This window comes from Gorilla gorilla, chromosome 1 (assembly GCF_029281585.2).
Source record: "Gorilla gorilla gorilla isolate KB3781 chromosome 1, NHGRI_mGorGor1-v2.1_pri, whole genome shotgun sequence".
In the NCBI taxonomy this organism is placed as follows: Eukaryota; Metazoa; Chordata; class Mammalia; order Primates; family Hominidae; genus Gorilla; species Gorilla gorilla.
The window spans coordinates 212,789,892-212,812,269 of record NC_073224.2 but is presented as its reverse complement, the minus strand read 5'-3'; the positions used below and the strand labels follow the sequence as shown (position 1 = coordinate 212,812,269).

Below are 22,378 nucleotides of genomic sequence, written 5' to 3'. Positions count from 1 at the left end.
GAGCAGGGAACTGAGGCCCAGGTTTAGAGGTAGTTAGGACGGGAAGGGTGCTATGTGCCCTATTGGGTCAGCATCTCCCGCCCCATCCAAATGGCCACTCCACTGCCTTCTTAGACCAAAGGATGTTGGGCACTCCACTGCCTTCTTAGACCAAAGGATGTTGGGCATACTTCACTGCCTGGAAGTCCCTCAGCTAGGGACGGGGAGAGAAGAACTGGAGCCCTGGTCTTTTTTTTTTTTTTTTTTTGGGACAGAGTCTCAGTCTGTTGCCTAGGCTGGAGTGCAGTGGCGTGATCTCGGCTCACTGCAACCTCTGCTGCCCCGGTTCAAGCAATTCTCCTGCCGCAGCCTCCCGAGTAGCTGGAATTACAGGTGCCTGCCACCACACCCTGCTAATTTTTGTATTTTTAGTAGAGACGGGGTTTCACCATCTTGGCCAGGCTGGTCTTGAACTCCTGACCTCGTGACCTACCCACCTCAGCCTCCCAAAGTGCTGGGATTACAGGCGTGAGCTACCGCGCCCGGCCTGAGCCCTGGACATTTTCTAAAGTGCCTTTCCACTGTAGCAGGAAGCCCCACAGTTAAGAAGTGAGTCGGTCAGAGCTGAGCTCCGGCCCAGAGAGAGTGAGAACCCTCCAGGGGAGTTCCCACTGCCCAGGAAGAGGAACAGTGCAGACTCCTGGGGTTCAGAAACCCTTGGTTCAGTTTTGGCTCTATTACTTGCTGGCTCTGTGACCTTCCCTGGGCTACAGTTTCCTCACAGATAAGATGATGGGGCTGGGTTAACTTCTCCGAGCTTTCCTCTAGCTCTGACAGCCCACGATTTTACATAATAACCAGCACACATCACTTTTCATTTTGCTTTGTTCTTTCATGTACATTATTTCATTTAAACCTCATGGTATCTCTCCGAGGGTCCTCCTACATTAAAGATGAGAAAACCAAAGCTCAGGGCATTTAAGCCTGAGAACATACCCAGACAGGGAGCAACAGAGCCAAGATTTACACCCTGGGTTCTGGCCAGATCCTGGGTTCCACCTAGAAGGAAATCTGCCCGGCCAGGGTGAACGGCCGCAAGTGACTGGTTTCAGGGTCCATCCCAGACTCTCCCCTCTTGAAGCTGTTCTCTCGATGCAGATAAGGGAACTCTTTCAAAAGATCCGATTTAATTTAAAAAGTTAAGCTGCAAAAGAGTACAGACAGCATGATTTTGTTTGTTTCGAGAGCAAATTGCTCTGTCACCCAGGCTGGAGTGCAGTGGTACAATCTTGGCTCACTGCAACCTCTGCCTCCCGGGTTCAAACGATTCTCCCACCTTGGCCTCCCGAGTAGCTGGGACTTCAGGCATGTGCCACCATGCCCAGTTAATTTTTGTATTTTTAGTAGAGATGGGGTTTCACCAAGTTGGCCAGGCTGGTCTCCAACTCCTGACCTCAGGTGATCTGCCTGCCTCGGCTCCCAAAGTGCTGGGATTACAGGCATGAGCCACCATGCCAGACCAGCATGGTTGTTTTTATGCCAAATTTTTTTTTTTTTTTTTTTTTAAGGCAGGGTCTTGCTATGTCAGGCTGGAGTGCAGTGGCACAATCATGGCTCACTGCAGCCTCGACCTCTTGAGCTCAAGCAATCCTCCCACTTCAGCCTCCCAAGTAGCTGGGACCACAGGCCTGTGCCACCATGCCCTACTAATTTTTTATTTTATTTTTGTAGAGACAGGGTCTCCCTAGGTTGCCCAGGCTGGTCTGAAACTCCCAGGTTCAAATGATGCTCCCACCTTGGTCTCCCAAAGTGCTGGGATTACAGGGGTGAGCCACTGTGCACAGATTAACATTTTTTATGAAAAAGTGGTTCACACCACTGTAGAGCAAAGCCCAGGATGAACTATTCAGAGTGCTCGGCCCGAGAAGCAAGGGAGTAAAAGGGGTATAACTTGCATTTTTCTTCTTTATATACTTAAGCAGTGTTTGAATTTTTTTTATTTCTTCCTTTTTTCTGAAAAAAAAAAAAAAATCTGGAGGGAAAATGTTCTGAGCACCTGCTCTCTGAGTCAAAATTCAGTACTAAACACTTTACTGTCACAGATTATTTCATTTAATTCTCACAAAACCCTACGGAGTACAAGAATGCTCAGAGCAGCTTTATTCACAATTGTCAAAAAAAGGGAACAAATCCAAAAGTCCATCAACAGGAGAGTGAGCCAACTGTGGTGTATTCATACCAGGCAACACCGAACAGCAATAAAATGAACAAACCTCTGGTACATGTGACAGTGAAGAGGAATCTCACAGATAGGCTGAGCAAAAGCAGCCAGACACACAAGAGTACCTATGATTCCATTCAGATGAAGTTCAAGAACAGGTAAGATCAACTGATGATGATCCAAGTCAGAACTGTGGTTACCCCAGAATTATCTGCAGAAAAATGACACAGGTCAGATAATCAGCCTACAGGCATATAGCAGGCAGGTAGTAGAGTTGGGATTCAGACAGGTCTGTTGGACTCTGCAGTCTCTATTGGCCCCTGACTGCCCAGAAGGATGCCTTGAATCTCCACCTGCAGAGCCTTCTGGGCCCCTCTAGAGGCAGTCTCGCTCCTGGCTTCAGATGTGGGGACCCCCTTATCCTCAGCGCTAAGCACACATCCTTGTGGTTCAGTCACTAAGGGAAGCCTGGCTCTCCAGAAGCCTCAGCTCATGGAGAGCTGCTGCTTAACTAGCAAGGGGACAGCAGCCAGGTCCACGACTCAAGCTCTGGGTCTGCTGGGAGCAGGGGGCAAGAGGACGACTGCTCTGTGCCAAGGGAGGATGCCCAGTGCACACTCACCACTCCTAACTAGCCCTGGCCCACAATAAGGGAATTTCCAAGCAGAGCTGGGCCTGGGCTTGGCCCCGCCCACTGGGCCACACTGCCTCACACTTTCCCCAGCTCTTGTTGACCCAGAAAAGTCAGACCCTGCCAGTCACCCTAACCCCTCTCCTCAATCGAGGATAAGACCAGGAGTTTTGAGGGACTCAGCTCCCCCAGAAGCACGTGCATCTTCCTGCTCTAAATTCCCAGCCCTGCCCAGGCTTCCCTCCCTCCCCTCTGAAGGGAGCCACCACCTGCTGCTTGGCACGGATACCCCTCTCTGGCTACATCCTCTCCACTCTCCCCTCAACTCCTACACAATCCCTGTCCCAAACAATTTCCTGCAGTTTCCCATCTGATCAGTTTCTTAGGAAGGATAATTATCCATGGAAGGAGGAGGCGGAAAATTCCCAGAGCCAAGAACACTGGGGAAAAAGCTTCATCTAGTCCCTTCTCCATCAGCCAGGAGAGCCCTCATCCTAAACACAGGCCAGTCATGGTCATGGCTCCTCCAGAACCTCTGCAGTTCCCCCATCTTCAGGAAAGAGCCCACACTTCTCTGCATTGAATCCAAGGCCCTCTTGATCTGTTCTAACTTAGGTTTGGGCCTCGTTGCCATTCCATTGTAAGTGGTAGTGCCAGATGGAGCCCCATCTGCCCCCAGGGCCCACCTGCAACGTGCTGTGTCCCTGCGGCACTTCAGCCTGCCTTGTGTTTTAGTTGTTTACATGTCTGACTCCCACACACAAGTGTCAGTGCCAGAGCTTCCAGGGTGGGAACCACCAACCACGCAACTGTGTCTGCTGCATGGTAAGTGCTCAGAGGCAGGCTGAAAAGAAAGTGGGACAGGCAGGAGGCCGCCTCACCTCTGCGGAGGGAACGATGTGGGAAGAAGGACCACTTATAGCATCACAGGAGAGCCTGGACTAGAGGTCGGGGAGCTGAGCTCAATGCAGCTCTGTGGCCCTTAAGCAAGTCACTTCCGCCCTGGCCTCTGCTTCCTCTGTGAGCTGAGGGGGATGGGCCGGGCTCTGTCATCATGTCAGACATTTAGAAGCCCTTACTGCTAGGTGCTCGCCTCAGCATTCTCATTTAACCTCCACACCTTTGTACATGGGGACCACAAAGTTGCAAGTGGGGGAGGGGGATTTCAGTCCTGGTCTTTTGATTCCCTAACCCCTTATCTTCTCCTCCTGGACTTCTGCAGTCTCTAGGATCCCTCCCAGCGCTAAAGTCTGGTTCTGATTCTAGGTCTGCCCTTCCCTGACCTGACAACTCCCCAGGCCACGACCATAGGGTTCAGCAGGGAACACGCATGTCCAACCCTGGTGTTCAGCAATGCCACGCCTCCCACATGACAGGTCTGGTGACTGTTTGCTTGCAGGCGCTGAGGCTCAGCAAGGGAGGGGTGGCCGGCAGGAGTCCAGCAGAGCCTGGTGCCCACTCAGCCCCTCCCTCCCCAATGTGCCCCTGACTCCACGCCCACTCTGCTCCAGCGTCCTGCTCGCCCCTCCCTGCTAGCAGCTCTCCTAGGCTGGAGCTTCCATCCCACTGCTGGCTTGGCCAGTGGTTCCTGTCGGGAAGCTTTACTCTGTTGCCCTCATAGACCCAGCCTGAGCTGCTGGCAGGCAGGACACTGAGTGGGGCCAGCCCAGGGCCTGAGCTGACTCTATCGCACTCCCAGGCTGTCCGCACATCCCTCCCCAGGTCAGACCATGTCATGCTACTCAAGAGCCTTTGATGGTGCCACACAGCACCATGAATCCTAGCCCCAGGCCCACGGGCCTGGCATGATCTGGCCCCTGCCCTCTTCTCCATTCTCACACCATGCTTCCCCTCTTCCCCCGCACTTCAAGTTCCTCAAGCACACCCCCCTCAGGGGCCCTGGTCTTTGGAAGATGAGCTCTTCTTGTCCTTTGGGTCTCAGCTCAGACACCAGCTCCTTAGAGAACCCTTGCTGGCCATCCAGCAGCCCCACCTCTCCCTCATGTCTGCCTTCTTCAGGACACTTACCACTACCTGACACTGCTTTGTCCACATCCAATGCTCCATGCTGGCATGGGAGCCCCCTGACATCAGGAGCCTCTTCTGTCTTGTTCCTGGCTGTGTCCTCAGATCCAGAATAGTGTCTGACATGGGGGCAGAGGCAGCTGGTGGGGCGCGTGCTGCCCGTTAGACTGGACAGTCAGGGAGGCCTCTCTGAAGAGATGACGTTTGATCTAGGGCCTGAAGGAGAGCACCGGCGCGAGGCAGTCTATGGGCAGTGCTCCAGGCTGGGGATCGAGCAAATGCCACAGCTGTATGGAGGAACAGGCCTGGCAAGGCAGATGTGCGTTAGGGACACAGGAAGGCCGGTGCGACTGGAACAGGGAAAGGGTAGTGGGGCATGAAGTGGAGAAAGGGGTGGGCCACACTTTCCTTGCATTTTCTCCCAAGTTCATCAGGAAGCATTTGAAAGGTTTTCAGCAGGGGGAAACACCATGCTCTGGTTTACAGGTCTCAAAGCTCCCTGCGGCTGCTCTGTGGAGAGCTGCCTGCAGGCAGACAGCAGTGGAGCCACAAGACCATTCAGGAGGCCCGGGAATCACCCGGGTTGGAGATGCTCGTAGTGGAGATGGAGTGAAGAGGCAAGCCTTTGACAGGTGTGGTTGTGTTTGCCACCAGTCTGAGGAACCCTGGCCAAGTCTACACCTCTCTGGAGTTCCAGATGCTTCATCCAGCCCCGCCTACCCACTGTCTTATTTCTCACTGACTCCTCACCCAGACTTTTCCTGCAGCTGGCTGGGCTCCCCAACAGGTGCCTGCCCATACCTAGTACTCAGAGCCTGCAAAGAGCCTTAACCGGTGTCATGGCCGTTGCCTGATTGGTCACCTTCCCTCCCTCTTAGAAGGGTCTGGTGAAGGTGTCTGCACAAAGATCTCTGCTCCATGCTCATTCCAGCCACATTTCTCCCCTTCCTAAAGGTCTCCTGTTCTTTGAGGCAACAGCACAGCAATCCTCGAGCACTTAATTATTCCCTGTTTCACTTTCCTAAAGTAGCTGTAAGCTAAATAAAGCTAGATACCATGACTCGCACCCTTCGGGGCTGTCACATAGTGCAGAAGGCAACGATGCACTATGCGAAGCCCTGAGCACAAAGCCAGGCACTGGCAGGGTCTCAGTAAGTGGTAGGTAGCTCTGTCCTCACTGCCCATACCAGGGCGACAGTCATCACAGGTGCTCAGTGCCCCACAGGTGCAGTTAGCTTCTCTGCCCAGCAAAGCAGGTGAGTGAGGCGTGTTTGGGGGTGAGGTGGAAGGGTTGGAAACATCCCAATGAGTTTTAGAAGCAAAGGTCAATGGTTCTGCATGATCTGTGGCTCTGTATCATTCACATCTCTGTGCCCTTCTCCAGTTCTCCCCTCTATGTGAGCTAAGCACACTCATTCTTTTTTTTTTTCGAAACAGAGTTTTGCTGTCGCCCAGGCTAGAGTGCAGTGAGGCGATCTCGGCTCACAGCAACCTCCACCTCCTGGGTTCAAGCCATTCTCCTGTCTCAACCTCCCAAGTAGCTGGGATTAGAGACTTGCACCATCACACCTGGCTAATTTTGGTATTTTTAGTAGAGATGAGCTTTCACCATGTTGTCCAGGCTGGTCTGGAACTCCTGACCTCAAGTGATCCGCCCATCTCAGCCTCCCAAAGTGCTGGGATTACAGGTGTGAGCCACCGCACCTGGCCAAAACACTCATTCTTAACCTTCAGGACCCAGCTCAAAGCTCTGGGAAGCCTTTCCTGACCCACCCACCTCCACTCCTCCCTCCCGCACACCCACAGCTCTGCAGGCTCCTGCGGCAGCACTTTACAGCACATCACAAGTGCCTGTTTACATCCAGCCTCTCCCTTGAGGCTGGGATTATATTTATCCATCTTTCCATCTTCAGTACAGTATTTATCAGCACGAATCCATTTGCTGAACATGTGTCTCCCCACCTCCCAACTAAAGAACAAGCTCAGACAATTCAGCTCATGGTCTCATTTGCACCCCTAACCTCAGTACTCAGCTCACCCCAATGCCCTCCAGTCCATATACCTAAAACCATCCTCCAGTGCTTGACCCCACCCTCTCCTCTTCCTTTAAGGCTCCAGGAATAGTAGCAACTCCCATTCGTGAGCACTTACAATGTGCTCAGGGCTTTACAGACATCACCCCCCTTTAGACTGGGGAAACTGAGGCTCAGACAGGGTGATGTAGCTTAAAAAGGGCACACCTTTTCCCCTTAATACTGGCATCACTCACCTAGCACTTATCATAGCTGGGACTATTTTTAAAACCATCATCTGTTCTGCAAAATTGAGTGCTTTTATAGCTACACATCAAGTTGTCATACAAAATCACGCTTTGCTCATTAAATGTTTCAGGCGATCAGTCTTGCTACTCCAGCTAGGTGGGGTAACATAACATAAATGTTATGTAGGAGAAATGGCACAGGACTTGGAAGGGGAAGTCCTGGAGTCCAGCTTCAGCTCTGCCACAGTCAGGCTATATGACACCAGGCGGGTCACCTCTACAGGCCAGGCACGGCAGCTCACGCCTGTAATCCCAGCAATTTGGGAGGACAAGCTGGGGGGATCACTTGAGGTCAGGGGTTCAAAACCAGCCTGGCCAACATGACAAAACCCCATCTCTACTAAAAATACAAAAATTAGCCAGGCGTGGTGGCACAAGCCTGTAATCCCAGCTACTCGGGAGGCAGGAGAATCGCTTGAAACAGGGAGGCAGAGGTTGCAGTGAGCCAAGATTGTGCCACTGTACTCCAGTTTGAGTGACAGAGAGAATCTCCATCTCAAAATAAAAAATAAAAAAAAATTTTTTTTAAACAGGATAAGTGACTTGCCCAAGGTCACGGTGCTACAAAGTAGTAGAGCTGAGATTTGAACCCAGGTCTGTCAAGCTGCAAAGCTTGTTTTTCTAACCACCATGCCTGTGGGCATGTTTCCAAAGGGAACTGCTCTGGGACATTCTTCTGCAGTCCAGAGGTTCTGCCCCAAGTAGAAGCTTCTGGCTGTGCCCAGTGAGATTTCATTCAAGTATCTCATCTAAATCCTACATATACTTCAAGGCCTAGCTCAGTGGTCACTTGCACAGCCTACTGGGATCTTCCCAGGTACGAAGTTCTCTCTCCCACCTCTAAAGTCCCGTAGAATTCCATCTGCACTTCAAATCACACCCCCTTTCTACTGTCTGACTGTTTTGCATCTGTACCGCATTTCTCAAACAAGTCGTTGAGCTTGGTAAAAGAAGCAGTTCTCATGCATCTCTGCACCTTCCACCAGCCAGGCAGGCAGTGCTCAGTCAGGGAAGCGGGTCGGGTAGGGTGCCTGCTCTCCTCCCCCATCTTGCTGTAACCTGAGTCTTAGGCTTTGCCCAGTTAGGTGAGTTGGCCCCGCCTCATGCTGGCATAACGCCTACCTGGTACAGCATCCAGATTCCTGTGGGTCCTGGCCACCGGGGAGATAAGATCTTATTCCCTGGCTTGATGGCAAAGATGCTATAAAAAGCACAGCACCCAAGTTCAACATTGGCTTGTGATGGACTACACGACCTGAGGGATTCAATGGGTGAAGGCAGAAGCCTCTGGGCTGTCTCAGAGGTCCCAAGACCTGTACTTGGCTCCCCTGTAAGGACCAGTGTAAGGACCAGTGGTTTCTCTGCCAAGGACAGCTCCCTAATAGATACCCCAGGAGGAAGCTGCCCTTCTTTAGGCTTAAAGGGCCCACTGGAAGAACTGAGATTTGCCAGTGCTACCAATATCCAAGCCAAAAACCACAGCCCCTCCTCTCGGTCCACTGTCCAGGTCTTACTGCCTAGGGACTCCTGAGTTAGTTAACAGAGCAGGGAAGAAGACTGACTGCCATTAATTCACGAGTGGCCTGGGGCCAATCCTCTCTGGGCCTCAACTGGAAAAACAGAGAACTTGATCAAAACATCTCCATTTCCCTTTGGGCCTGGGGGTTACAAGCTATGATAAGGATTTTTCCATCTCTAACATTCTAGAATTAGAATATTCTATACTTTCATTCCCAGAAGCAGAGTGAGAACAGAGAACAGGGACCTTCAGTCCAGGAAACAGCAGAGGCCAGTCAGGGCTTCCTAGCTGCATCCTCAAAGCCTGTCCACCTTCAGAGGCTTTCTCTTGCGTCTGCTGCCTCAAAGGTGGTTGCTTCCCCACTAGCAGAGCCTCAGAGGTGTGCCTGGGCCCTAGCTGCTTTAGGGAAATGGGCAGGTGGCCTGAGTCACCTACTGTGTGTGAGCTGGGCTCACCATGGCAACCCAGCAGACCCAGAGGGCATAAAGAAGCCAGTACCTTCCCTGCTGCACAGTGTAGGCGGAACATGTTGCATCTGCTTTGATTTCCAACCTAGAAAAGTTTTTCTCTACTTTAAGGACTCATTTCCCCTTCCCTTCTCTCAGGACACAGCTTACTCACTCTGGGGTCCTTCTCCTTGCCTGGAAGGTATTCTGCAGTCCCACAGGCAAACCCCACTCATCCCAGAATTAAGTACCACCTCCTCCAAGGATTCATCCTAGACCAGTTAGTCCTCTACCCTTCAAGTTCCCACCACACAAAAGGCAGAAGCTCTTAACCTTCAGAATCTGTGGCTTACACACTGACAATCAACTGTGTAAAAAAAAAAAGAAAAAAAAAAAAATCTGAGTCTATCATGGGCCTTCTCCCTTGATAAAATCACATATATACAACTGTCTGCAGACTATTTTGGGAGCTCCACAAACTTTATCATGGACTGAGAAACAATCTTAGAAACCTAGATCCTAGAACAACAGATCATCCAGTCCATCCTCTCACCTAAACCAGAATCCCTTAGCAACCCCTCCTGAATGATGTTCCTCTTCTACCCCTGGCCCACCTCTCAAGGCCACCTCCTTCAAGAAGCTTCCCTCATCTCTCCTCCTCTCCTCTGATTCCCCCAAGCATCCAGCCTGAACCACACAATTTCCCACCTGTGCTTTCTCCCTTGTATGTTGTCTCACTTCCCCAGCAAGAAAGCTGACTCCCTGTGGGCTCATTTCTTCAACCTTGTAACCCTCAGCCGGACTTAGAGATGACCGTGATCTGTACTTGTACTGAATTCTGTGCTTTGAAGCCAGGGCTCAATGACAGCACTGGCCCACTCCCAAAGGACAGAGCTGTGGAATTCCCCATCTGAGGGCCTCACAGTCTGCTTAGGCCTCAACGGAACAGAGGCTTCCCTGGAATGACCGCCTTTCCCACAGGACAGCCCCAGAGAGCCCTTCAAGATGAAATCGACAGATAGGGAAACTAAGGCCCAGGAAGGCAAACATAGCTTTGCAAAGGTCAATATGCAGGAAAGAGGCGAGCTAGGACTAGGACCCAGGTCCCCAGTTACCAGCCTAGAGCTCTTTTCCTTTATGCAATGGCTTTATGAAAACTAAATTTGCCTTGCATGCACACACACTCACATACTCAATATGGAGAATTTCTAAAAAAGATGGACAAGACAGTTAACAGTGGTAACCTCTGGAATGTATGACAGTGGGGGTGGTCAGAGAAGTAATGAGGGGGACTTTTCCCTTTCACCTCAATACCCTCTGTACTGTTGGGTTTTATTTTTGTTGTTTTGTTTTTACCATTGACATGTTTTATTTATTCATATTATAAAAATAAATCTGCCATAGAAAGGAGATTCTGGCCCAGCCCACCCATTCCCAACACACATTAAAGCAAAGAGAAGCCATAAGTAAACCTGTCCAGGTACAACTATAAATTAACAAGATTGCCTTCTTGTATGGTTTAAAGCCACTGGTCTCATTAATTTACAGTCACAGTGCAGTTTATGGCTTGAGGAATCTTCCCAGGAAAAGCTTAATTCAATTAGGGCTCTCGGCAGCTCCCCAAGGAAGCTCTGGTATCTTACTTTTACTTACACAAATTGAGGGCAGACCAAACAGATCCAGATCTTCCCAGAGAGACCCCACCCGGCCCAGAGAGGATGCCCTTGCAGACCCTCCATTAGAGCCAAGCCGAGGGAGGTGGCCAAGGCAGCACCACTTAAAACACTGGCTGGCGCCTAAGGCATCATTCTGTGAGTGTTGCTCCCAGCGAGCTCAGTTAAACTCCCTGGCTTGGCAGTCTGGTGCCAAGGAGCCTCTGCAACCTTTGCTCTCCCTCCTCTCTGGGCAGTCAAACTGGTTTCTTGTCTGCCCCAGGGCTTTGCAGGGATCCTATCTTTACACTGAAGTCAATCACATATTCATTCATGTATTCCTTCCCCAAATATTTATGGAGCCCTTACTCTGTGCCAGGCACAGATAAGAAAGTGAACAGGCCAGGCGTGGTGGCTCACGCCTTTAATCTCCGCACTTTGGGAGGCCAAGGTGGGTGGATCACCTGAGGTCAGGAGTTCTAGACCAGAGTGGCCAACATAGCAAAACCCCGTCTCTACTAAAAACACAAAAAATTAGCTGGGCATGGTGATGTAAGCCTGCAATCCCAGCTACTCTGGAGGCTGAGGCAGGAGAATTGCTTGAACCTGCAGCTACTCTGGAGGCTGAGGCAGGAGAATTGCTTGAACCTGGGAGGCAGAAGTTGCAGTGAGCTGAGATCTCGCCACTGCACTCTGGCACTCCAACCCAGGCGAAGAGCAAGACTCCATCTCAAAAAAAAAGGAAAAAGGAAAAAAAAAAAAAAGAAGAAAGTGAACAAACAAAGTCCCTGTCCTCAAGAGGCTTACATTCTTATGGAAATTGGTACTAAGTATAGCCTGCTTATCTAATTCCTTTCCATCCTTCAAGACTCAGACTAATGTTCCACCTCCTTTGAGAGGCTTTCTCTAAACACCCCAGTCCTCAGGGACTGCTTGCTCCCTCTGTACTTTGCCTCTGCCAGGAGTCCGCCCAGCCCTGGCAGGCTGGAAGCTCCTAAAGAGCAGGGCCTGGGTTTACTCTTCTTTTGTTCCTTGATGGCCATATGCTAAATGCCTGCTAGCTGATTTCAGCTGACCTGCCTCTTCCACCCAGGATCTTAGCGAGCTGCTCTTGGTCCTGGCTGGCTGATGCAAAGACACAGCCTCTTCCAGCTTCACTTGGCATACAGCAAATGCTATGCAAGTGTTAGCTATTTATTGGTTTAGTGAACTTGTGGGCTCTAACACACAGCTGTGATATCACTCCTCCGCCTTCTGTGGCCTGGTCTCAAACAGGCTCAGCACTGTGGAAAGGCCAGTCTGGGCTTAGGGGTAAGTGCTTCCCAAGGGACAGGGAAGGGGGCCTGGGAAGGAACAGAGCTTTTCATCCTGAATCTCAGAACTGCTTAAGGACATATCTTTTCAAGAAAGAATTTGCTGGGGTAATTTGGGGGAACTCTGGATTCTTGGCAAGTAGTATAAAAACTCAGGGCTCAGGTCTGGCCTAATAGACCCCAAAATCGGCTCTGTATATTAGATGAGCTTTAGGGGGAAGAAAATGAAGTCAGCATGATCCCAGGGAAGGCGGGCAGCCCACTGATCCAGGCCCAACCCAAAACTTAGTTCAGTTAAAATTAGATTAGCCCATAAGATTAAAATACCAACATATAATCACGGGCTGCTTTAAAGTATCAGTTGATGTTTATCGGCATCTAAAGAGACAGTTTGGCCTAGTGCAGTGTGTGCAGACAACGTTGGGGAGACATGCCTGACTCAGACATTTGCAGGGGGAGCGAGTGCTGCAAAATGAGGCCCACACAGGCGATGGATGACTCAGGAATAACCCAGGTCCTGGGTGTGCTGAGCGAGCCTTCTCTCCCTGCCTCAGGAGGAAAGGGGGCAGGTGGGAGAGGCGGTGAGGAGGAAAGGAGGCTGTGTATGGGCTGGCATTCCCAGAGACAGCCTCAGACCCCCAGCTCCAGTTCCCCGTCACTCCTGAATTTTTCTGCATGCTGCCACCTCCGAGAAAGGTTATTTGCTTCACAGTGGGACTTGGAGTGGGTCAGCTTTTTCCCCAAACCCAAGAAGTGATCCACAGAAAGCAGCCAAGGCTCAAAATACTAAAGTCTTTAAATCTCCCCCAATTCAAAATGATTATGGGAAAAATTAAATTTCTAAACTGAAAAGGCCCTTGGAATCAGGGCATGAGGATGAAAAGAACACAGGCTCTGAAGTCAGACAAATCTGGGCTTAAACCCTAATGTTTTCTAGCTGTGCAAGTACCTTTCACAACCTCTAAACTAGATATGAATAAGTGGCAGCTTAGCCGGATGTGGTGACCTGTACCTGTGGTCCCAGCTACTCAGGAGGCTGAGGTGGGGGGATCGCCTGAGCCAGGGAAGTTGAAGCTGCAGTGAGCCGTCTTTGCGCCACTGCACTCCAGCCTGGGAGACAGAGCAAAATCCTGTCTCAAAAATAAACAAAATAAAAAATTAATAAGTGGCAGCCAATTAACAAGTATTTAACAAATATATTACCAATTACCGGATGGGTGCAGTGGCTCATGTCTGTAATCCCAGCACTTTGGGGGGTCGGGACGGGCAGATCGCCTGAGGTCAGGAGTTCAAGACCAGCCTGGCCAACATGGCGAAAACCCATCTCTACTAAAAATACAAAAATTAGGCCGGGCGCGGTGGCTCATGCCTGTAATATCAGGACTTTGGGAGGCTGAGGCGGGCAGATCACCTGAGGTCAGGAGTTCGAGACCAGCCTGGCCAACATGGTGAAACCCTGTCTCTACTAAAAAAAAAAAAAAAAATACAAAAAATTAGCCAGGCACGATGGTTGGTGCCTGTAATTCCAGCTACTCAGGAGGCTGAGGCAGGAGAATCACTTGAACCCGGGAGGCGGAGGTTGCAGTGAGCTGAGATCATGCCTCTGCACTCCAGCCTGTGCAAAAGAGTGAGACTCTGTCTCAAAAAAAAAAAAAAAAAAGAAAAGAAAAAAATACAAAAATTAGCTGGGGGTGGTGGCGCATGCCTGTAGTCCCAGCTACTTGGGAGGTTGAGGTAGGAGAATCACTTGAACCTGGAGGCGGAGGTTGCTGTGAGCCGAGATCGCCTCACTGCACTCCAGCCTGGGCGACAGAGTGAGACTCCATCTCAAAAAAATAAATAAAAATAAAATAATAGGGAGTCAGGTGTGATGGCTCATCCCTATCATCCCAGCTACTCAGGAGACTGAAGCGGGAGGGTCATTTGAGGCCAGGGATTCAAAACCAGCCTGGACAACAACATTGGAAGACCCCCATCCCCCATCTCTAAAAAAACAAAACAAAACAAAATAAAAAATTAAGTATCTATATTATCAATTAGAAAACAGGGGCTCAGGCCGTGAGCAGTGGCTTACGCCTGTAATCCAGCACTTTGGGAGGCCAAGGTGGGCGGATCAGCTAAGGTCAGGAGTTCAAGACAAGCCTGACCAACACGGCAAAACCCCATCCCTACTAAAAATACAAAATTAGCCAGGTGTGGTGGCACATGCCTGTAATCCCCACTACTCAGGAGGCTGAGGCAGGAGAATTGCTTGAACCCAAGAGGCAGAGGTTGCAGTGAGCTAAGATTGCACTATTGCACTCCAGCCTGGGCAAAAAGAGCGAAACTCTTGTATCAAAAAATAAAAAGAAAAAAGAAAACAGGGGCTCAGAGAGGTTATGCCTTGCCTAAAGTCACACAGCTGGGCAACAGAGAGCTGAGACTAGATCTCAGGTATCTTAACCTTTCACCCCATCCTGCATGTTTTCCATTGTAATCATTTCTCTGCCTCTCCTTTTCTCTCCCAGAGGGCATGCAACATTTTGGGGGAAAGGACAAGTCCTCCATTTCAAAGATTTGCTGCTCCACAGATAAGAGCTATGAGAATGTCAGTCCCCAGTGCGACTCTGGCCCTCATCCTCCTTCATGCAAATACAGGTATGTTCAAGTTGTAGAAAAGAACTTGGAGCTGAGCCAAAGCTGTCAAGGCTCCAGACCACCCAGACCCTTTAGCGCTTCCTGCCTACAGGAGGAACAGGTGTCCCTCCTGACAACAATCCAGGTTACCAATGTGGATGTGTCTGGTCATTGACTCTCCTCAAAGCCCCTTTAAATCTCTCATCCCCCTTGATCCAACAAGAACCCAGCATGTTGGCCTGGCAGGAGAGAGTTTGGCCTTGAGTGATTAGTCCCAGGCTTGCTAAGTGACCTCAGGCAGGTCACAACCAAAGGCTCAATTTCCTTAGATGTAAAATGATGAACACATCAATACCACATGCTATTCTAACCCACAGGACCACTGAGAAGATCTAAATTAAATATTGTACACGCAAGTGCTTTGGAAACAAATTTCAGTGCTAATGAGAAGTACTATTAAACTCCTCCTGCCTTGTAGAGCTAAACAAAGTTGTGCCACCTGCTCCCAACAGAGGCTGCCTCTCAGGGGACTCTGCTGGGCCCTGAGGGTAACCAAAAGCAGCCTGTCACCTTTCTGCTCAGAGGCGGGAGGTCATAAGGTCAGCCAACCCTCATGGCTAAAGGAGACCACCCTTTACCTGGCACTTCCCTGCCCAAGCAGGGAAGAAGCAAGCTCTGGTCTGATGGCTGAGAGGGCACCGGAAGAGAGATAGCAGGCAGGGTCGCTAGCAGAGAACAAGGGATAGGCCCCCTGAATGCAGGATTCAGGTGCATCCAAGAAGACTCACACAAACAAAGGACAGGTGCACAGCTGGACACAGAACACCTACAGCTTTCTCAAGGCAGGGACAGGGCTCCCACCAACGACATGTGCCCAACTCCTAGAGGGAGTCCTACAATTCCTGAGTGCAGGTGCAGTGAGCTGGGCGCTTCTCAGTGCAGGGCCGTGTGCATCTGCTGCGGGAATGCCAGAGGCAGGAGATGCAGCTGCACCCCTCTAGAAGGCTATGCCAAGACTCGAAGAGACAATAAATAGCAATTTGACATCACTGAAGATAACCTCTCTGAGCCATTTCCTCATCTGCAAAACAGAGACAGCTTTTATCTCATGTGATTTGAGTAGGGATTAAATAAGATTGCTTTTATAAAGTGCCTGACACTACTCTGTAGATACCAAGTGGCAACTATTATTAAAACACACACACCCGTTCAACACAGGAGATGTCACAGGGCAGGCAAGGCCTAATGCCAATGTTATGGATAAACAATAAGGGAAAAGGGTTTGGGAGAGAAAGAGAAAGTGACTGCTGTGGGCTGGGAAGACCTCCCAAAAGGGGAAGAATCTGCACGGCCCCGAAAGTTACTACAGTGAGCTGGTCACTCTACCAGGCATTCCCACGTTCAGCCTCTACGTTGGTCTTAAGGATGAGGCAAGTCAGGTTCAGAGAATGAGGTGCATGAACCTCAAGGTTCATGGTCACACAGGTACTGAGAGGCAGCATCAGGAGCAGAACCCAGGGCTTCTGACTACGTCTTTCCTTTATACCAGGGCTGGACGCCATGGGGCTGGCTTGGAAGGAGAGGAAAGGCAAACTTCGAGGGTGCTCAGCTGAATGAAGTCTGGGCAATCTGACCAACTAAGCCCTCTAAGTGTCTTGGCACTCCTAGAGACACATGTCCTACCTGAAGCCTTCCTCCCAGTCCCCAGCTGACCTCCCTCCCACTGTTCTGCAGTCAGTCTGCTATTTTCCCAAAGAGAAAAAGGTCATCGCTTCCTTTTTACAGAGTCCTATCTGGGCTTCTTGAGACAGTTTCAAGGTGACCTTTAGCCTATTTGTTCTTCTCTTCTTTTGAGAAGTGAGAGAGGCACCTTCTAGTGTCATTTTTATAGGAAACCAGTTGCTGGGTCTGATATCCATGCATGTGAAGTGGGCAGTGACCCCATCTCCCCTATTCACAGACTTAATCTACAGAGGAGATGGCAGGATTCGCCTTGCAAAGACCAAAACCAAAAAAAGCTATAAGATATAAAGGGACAAAAGAAGCCTTTTGTGTCCCTGGTCAGGAGACAAGATGAATACCTGCTTTATGGGCTCCCGGGCCTCTGCCAGGCATTCTGGGTCAGGAACATGGGTAAACAATTGCAGGAGATGCCAGTGGTGAGCTGAGTTACAGTGAGGCTCTCCTCTGGAATAAGTACTAGCCTGGGAGTCAGGTGAACTCGGAACAAAGCAGAGTTCATGTGGGGTCCACAGCACAATGTGGGGTGGGGAATGCACCTAACTCCTAAGGCTTAGAGTCATTCCCACAGTTTTCCCAATAGCCTAAATCCTCTTCACACCACTGGCCCCTCCCCATCAAGGACAAGCAAGAATTCCTGAATGCTGGGGAGAGAAAAAAGGTCCAGAGAGGGAAGGTGACTTACCTAATGTCACCCACTGAGTCAGAGGTAGACTAGAACCCAGAAGCAACTATTCTAGAACTTCAGCTCCCACCCTGCTCCTCCCACCCCAGTCTCTGCAAGAGTCTACCTGAGGCTCTGCTCCATGGTTAGGGTAGGAAGGAGAACTGCAAAGCACTTTCTATTCTTATAGGAGGGGTAACCTGCAAGGGAAGCAGCTGCCATAGATGACAGAATGAGGGCTCCAACGGAACTCCTACCCACGCAGGGGTGTTGAGAGAATAGGCAAGACCCCAAAATCAGCTCCCAGGCTCTTGGGTATCTGAGAGTGCAGAGGGAGCATGGCCTCAGCCCCCCACCCTTATCCCTACAAGGCAGCTGGTGCCATCTTCCCTCCCGCCACGACCAGCTCAAGTGAACAGTATAGGACACATGGAAACCCTGATACCTTAAGGAAGGACATTGGTGGCAGCCTAGGTTTGAGAGATTTGTAATCCTTCAGCTCAGAGGAAGGTTGTAGGAGGCTGAGGTAGGGATGCATTTGCTGTAGGTGGTTAAAATATTAACAGGGGCAGCTGTCACTCATTGAACACTTCCTGTGTATACAAACTTTTATGTGCATTTATTTATGTAATAATCACATTAATAGCACTATAACTGGATACTATTAGTTCCCATTTTATTTTTATTTATTTATTTATGTATTTATTTATTTATTTATTTTGAGACGGAATTTCACTCTTGTTGCCCAGGCTGGAGTGAAATGGCGCAATCTTGGCTCACTGCAACCTCCGCCTCCTGGGTTCAAGCGATCCTCCTGCCTTGGCCTCTGGAGTAGCTGGGATTACAGGCAGCTGCCACCATGCCCAGCTAATTTTTTGTATTTTTAGTAGAGACGGGGTTTCACCATGTTGGCCAGGCTGGTATCAAAACTCCTGACTTCAGGCGACTCCTGACTTCAGGCGATCCACCCTGCCTCAGCCTCCCAAAGTGCTGGGATTACAGGCGTGAGCCACTGCGCCCAGCTTAGTTCCCCTTTTATACATGAGGAAACTGAGGCTCAGAGATGCTGCTAAGTGGCAGAGTGGTGGCTGAATTCCACACTGCAAAGGTGAAGCTGGGAAAAATGGGCTTTCATTTTTGAGGCCTGAACAGGGACTCTTCAGATCTTTAGACCACCTTTCTCTCCACTCATGGCCAGATGCTAGAACTCCTGTTTTCAGAGGCAGAAAAATGCCTTTCCAAGGCAGAAACAGACTTTTGGAAAGGAGAATACGTCCAGCCTCATCATTTTACAATGGGAAAACTGAGGTCCAAGGCTGAGTGACTTGCCAGAGTTTCCAGAGTCAGTGGAATGACAGAAATATCACACCTGGAAGGGACCACAAAGATCAACTGATGGGTAGGGAGGCGTGACTGGTCCAAGGACAGAGGGAGGTGGGAAGAGACGCCAGGTTTTCCTGACTTCTAGACTGATATTGTTGCCATGACACCATCTCTGCTCTCCAGCTGCCCAGGGTCCCGGGCACAGCACTTGGGTGGTGACAAAGCAGGCCAGGCCAAGCTGACCTCATTAGCACTAGAGATACCAGGCCTGCAGGGACAAACTTCTGACTGCCTAGAGTGGGGTCTCTGCAGTCATGCTGTCATCCCACCAGCAGCCACTGACACTCAAAGTGTGTCTGCCAGCCCTGAATGCCCTAATGTAATGCCAGGTGTGGTGGGCAGGTGAGGGGATCGGGGACAGGAGGCAATTTATAGATTGCACTTGTGAGGTCTCCTCCTGGTCTCACACAGTCAAATGACATCACTGTCACTTCAGCTTCTTACAGCAAATCAGACGACATTTCATGACTCAATTGGTGTGGTCAAACTGAGCGTCTTACCCATTTCACAGGTGAGGGAGACCTGCAGAAAAAGGCCTCAGCTATTCAAGGTCATGCATTTATGTCAGAATCAGTACACATGGTTCCCCTTGTCCAGTCCTTGATTTCTCTCCAGGAAGCTAACTGCCATCAGGGTATAGGTGCTGATGGCTTAGTTCCATGTAAGGCTCTGCTACTGTGACCAGCTTGGCACAAGAGCCCTGCACCAGGAACCCAGCTCCTGGATCTATCAAATTAGAGGCACCACTTCCCTCCCGCAGCATGTCCCAGAGCCTGCCTCACACCAGCCGGGCAGCACCGCTCAGCTCCTGCATGTCCTTGGGAGAGCTGGAAGGTTTCCTGCCAAATCCCCAAACCCAAATCTCAGGCAGAGGGGACAGCAGAGTCCCAGGACCTCATGCCTTCCACAGCCAGCTGGGGGCAAGCTGAAAATGCAAAGGCAGTTGTCAAAGTCCCCCTGAACACCACTTTCAGGGACTTCTGGGCAATGTAGGCTCCAGTAAGCTCCCCCAATCACTCAGCAGAACAGAGTGCTCAGGCCTAGCAGGGAGACCAATACTCTGAGAGCAAATAAGTTGTCTGTTTCCTTCTCCCCAAAAGAAGGTTTCAAAGTCTCTTCAGGCCTGAACATCCCAAGGCTCCCCCATGTACCTCATCTACTTGATTGAGCAGCAGGCCAGACAGCACCCTGAGACACAGCCAGGCAGCGACCTGGGGGTGAGCTGGGGTCAGACCAAGCCTCAACCTCCTCCACTCTCCCTCCACTTCCAAAACAGACTTCAGAAATTTCTAGGGCCCCTTGTCCCACAGATTCTATAAAGTATGGCATTCCTGGGCCGGAAATTGACTCAGGGGCTCCTAACTAGCCTGGACAAGCAAAGCTGACAGATAACATTCTGGAGATGAAGGAAACGTGGGAATATGGGGATCCCCTGTGATCCACCACACTTGTAAGTTTCCTGTGCCCAGGTCTCCACTATGCTTAAACTCCTCAAGCAGGCCAAGTAGAAATATACTCCATCCTGGAACACGCTCCAGTGAAGCCTGTCATAAATTGCACTGGTTGCTGTTGACAGAGCAGAATGTGCCACTCGCCAGAAGACACTCCTTTCTGTCTCACACACAGCGGGGTGCCTGGCTCCCCTGGGGGTCTGGCCCAGCCAGAGGAGACTTGCCAGTCGTGGAAGCCTTACTGAAGGGACCTAGGATCAGAAGCATCCCATTCTCTAATCCTGCTCTCTTCTGTGCACAGTGCTGGCTCCAATCTTGGGAAGCCTCAGATCACAGATCAGAAGCCACAGAACTGGAGCCTGAGAAGGACCAAGGTGGCAGGATGGAGACTGCCTACTTTATGGGGGTAGTTCAGATCTTTACTCCTGGACAGCCTCAAATGGTGCGAGATGAGGCAAGAAGCTCACCAGTCTGGTGGCGGCCGCAGCATCGGAGCAAACGGGACTTACCTATCTTCATGAGGCAGGCCAGAAGGATCCAGAGGGAGATCTCGAAGGGGGTGCGCACGTGTGTGTAGTCGATGCCCAGGACTGGAAAGGCCTTGCGCGGCTTCATGCCATGATCAGTGACGGAATGATTAACAGGGCGGCTCTCTGGGGTGACCTCCGGTGGAGCGGTGGTGACATCCCCAATCGAGCGTTCTCGTGGTGGCTCTGAGCTTCGAATGGTGCTGGCAGTTGGGCTGAGCTGGAGGCCATGGCTCCTGAGAACAGGCAGCAACCCCAACAAAGCGACCACCACGAGCAAGGAAGGGAAGATCCGATGTGGAGAGAGGCCACAGATGCCAGACCGCAGAACCATGGTGCTGCTTCCAGAGCCGGCCTCGACCTTACCCAAGTGAGAGTAAAACCGGGCACATAGGTAGCAAAGGGTCAGCAAGTGGGAAGAGAGACTGGCGTAGTCTCTAGGAAAAGTTCATGTTTTAGAGAGGCATTTCCATGGAAGCAATTTTCTGGGGGTGGAGGGAGGCTGGGTTTGCAATCTGGAACTCCAAAGTGGGGAAAGGGGGCAAGGACCCAGGAAGGACCACGGAAGGAGACCAAAAGGTCTGGAACTCCGGGCCTGGAAAGGGGGAGGACGGATGTGGGAAACTGAGCCCTAGGGATAGAGGAAGGGGCAGGATAGGCTGGACCCGTGCAAGGGAAAGGAAGAGGGAAGGCTGGGACCTTTGGCTGAGGAAAGTGACTGAGGAGCTGGGACTCTGGGCTGTGGGCTAAAGGAAGGGGTAGGGAGCCTGAGCTAAAGGAAGGGGACCGAAGGGGGTGAGACCCAGTGCAGGAAAAGGAGAGAGGGGGCTGGGAGCCCAGGCTGAGAAGGAGTGAAACCGGGAAGCGGCCGGGAGCTTCTCCACCCAGAGAGGGGCAGGGGTCCAGGCGCGCCGGGCTGAGATTCCGGGGAAATGGAAAGAGGCGGAAGGCAGGCGGCCTGGCGGCAAGGCGCCTCGGCGCGGGCTGGGGGCGGCTCGCGGTGGGCCAGCAGCAACACGCCCCTCCTCGCGGCCCCGGCGCGGCGCTCCGCCCCGGCCCAGCTGCAGCTCCTCCTGGTCCAGCTACAGAACTAACCCTAGCCCCGGCCCCGGCAGCAGCGGACTGAAGCCTAGCTGAGCCCGGCGCTGTCACTTATAGGCACCAGCGAGCAGCCGGTGCGGCGGGCTAGAGAGACCATCGGCACCCGCCCAGCGCAGCGGCCCCTGTCGCCGAGGGAAGGAAGTATTGCGTAGGAAGAGGAAGGAGAGTCAGAGATGACCAAAAAAAAAAAAAAAGTCCTGACTATACAGAGAACCTCACTAACGCGAGTAAAATGCCGACTACTTACAAAACGATTTCACGTCCACATCTGCAGTCTCATAAGGGCTTTCGAATAATCCTGTGAAGAATGTATTATTAGTTTATGTATTTAGTTACCGTGTGACCTTGAGCAAGTTACTTAACCTGTTTCACAACTTTCTCATCTGTTAAGTAGAGACAGTAATAGTGACTATGTCAGAGGGATGATGTAATGACTGAGACAATCCGTGTAAACTATTTGGAATGCACCCTGGCACATTATTACAATTCCACTTTTATAGATGAGGAAACAGGTGAAGAGAGTCCCCTGGCTACTATGTAAGTAGTTGTATTGCTTACTAGGGCTGCCGTAACAAAGTATCACAAACTGGGTGCCTGCAACAACAGAAATTGATTGTCTCACAGTTCTGGAGGCTGGAGGTCGGATCTAGGTGTTGGCAGGGTTGGTTTCAGCTGAGAGCTAAGAGGGAGAATCTGTCCCATGCCTTTCTCCTACCTTCCAGTGGTTTGTTAGCACTATCTGGTATTCCATGGAGTTCTCCTGGTGTCTCTGTCTCTGCGTCCAGATTCC

At 50.9% G+C, this 22,378-nt stretch overlaps 1 protein-coding gene across 2 annotated transcripts in view; it reads right to left on the bottom strand.

Moving 5' to 3' along the window:
- Nucleotides 1-21,824, bottom strand: part of SLC9A1 (solute carrier family 9 member A1) — a 59,357-nt gene extending 37,533 nt beyond the window's left edge. The window contains exon 1 of one of the 2 annotated variants that reach the window (XM_004025254.5): nt 20,470-21,824. In XM_004025254.5, coding sequence (XP_004025303.4) covers nt 20,470-20,821 — 352 coding nt within the window. In that variant the 5' untranslated portion in view covers nt 20,822-21,824. The remainder of the gene's footprint in view (nt 1-20,469) is intronic. The other variant, XM_063701313.1, reaches the window with a different exon arrangement.
- Nucleotides 21,825-22,378: the final 554 nt, after the last annotated feature.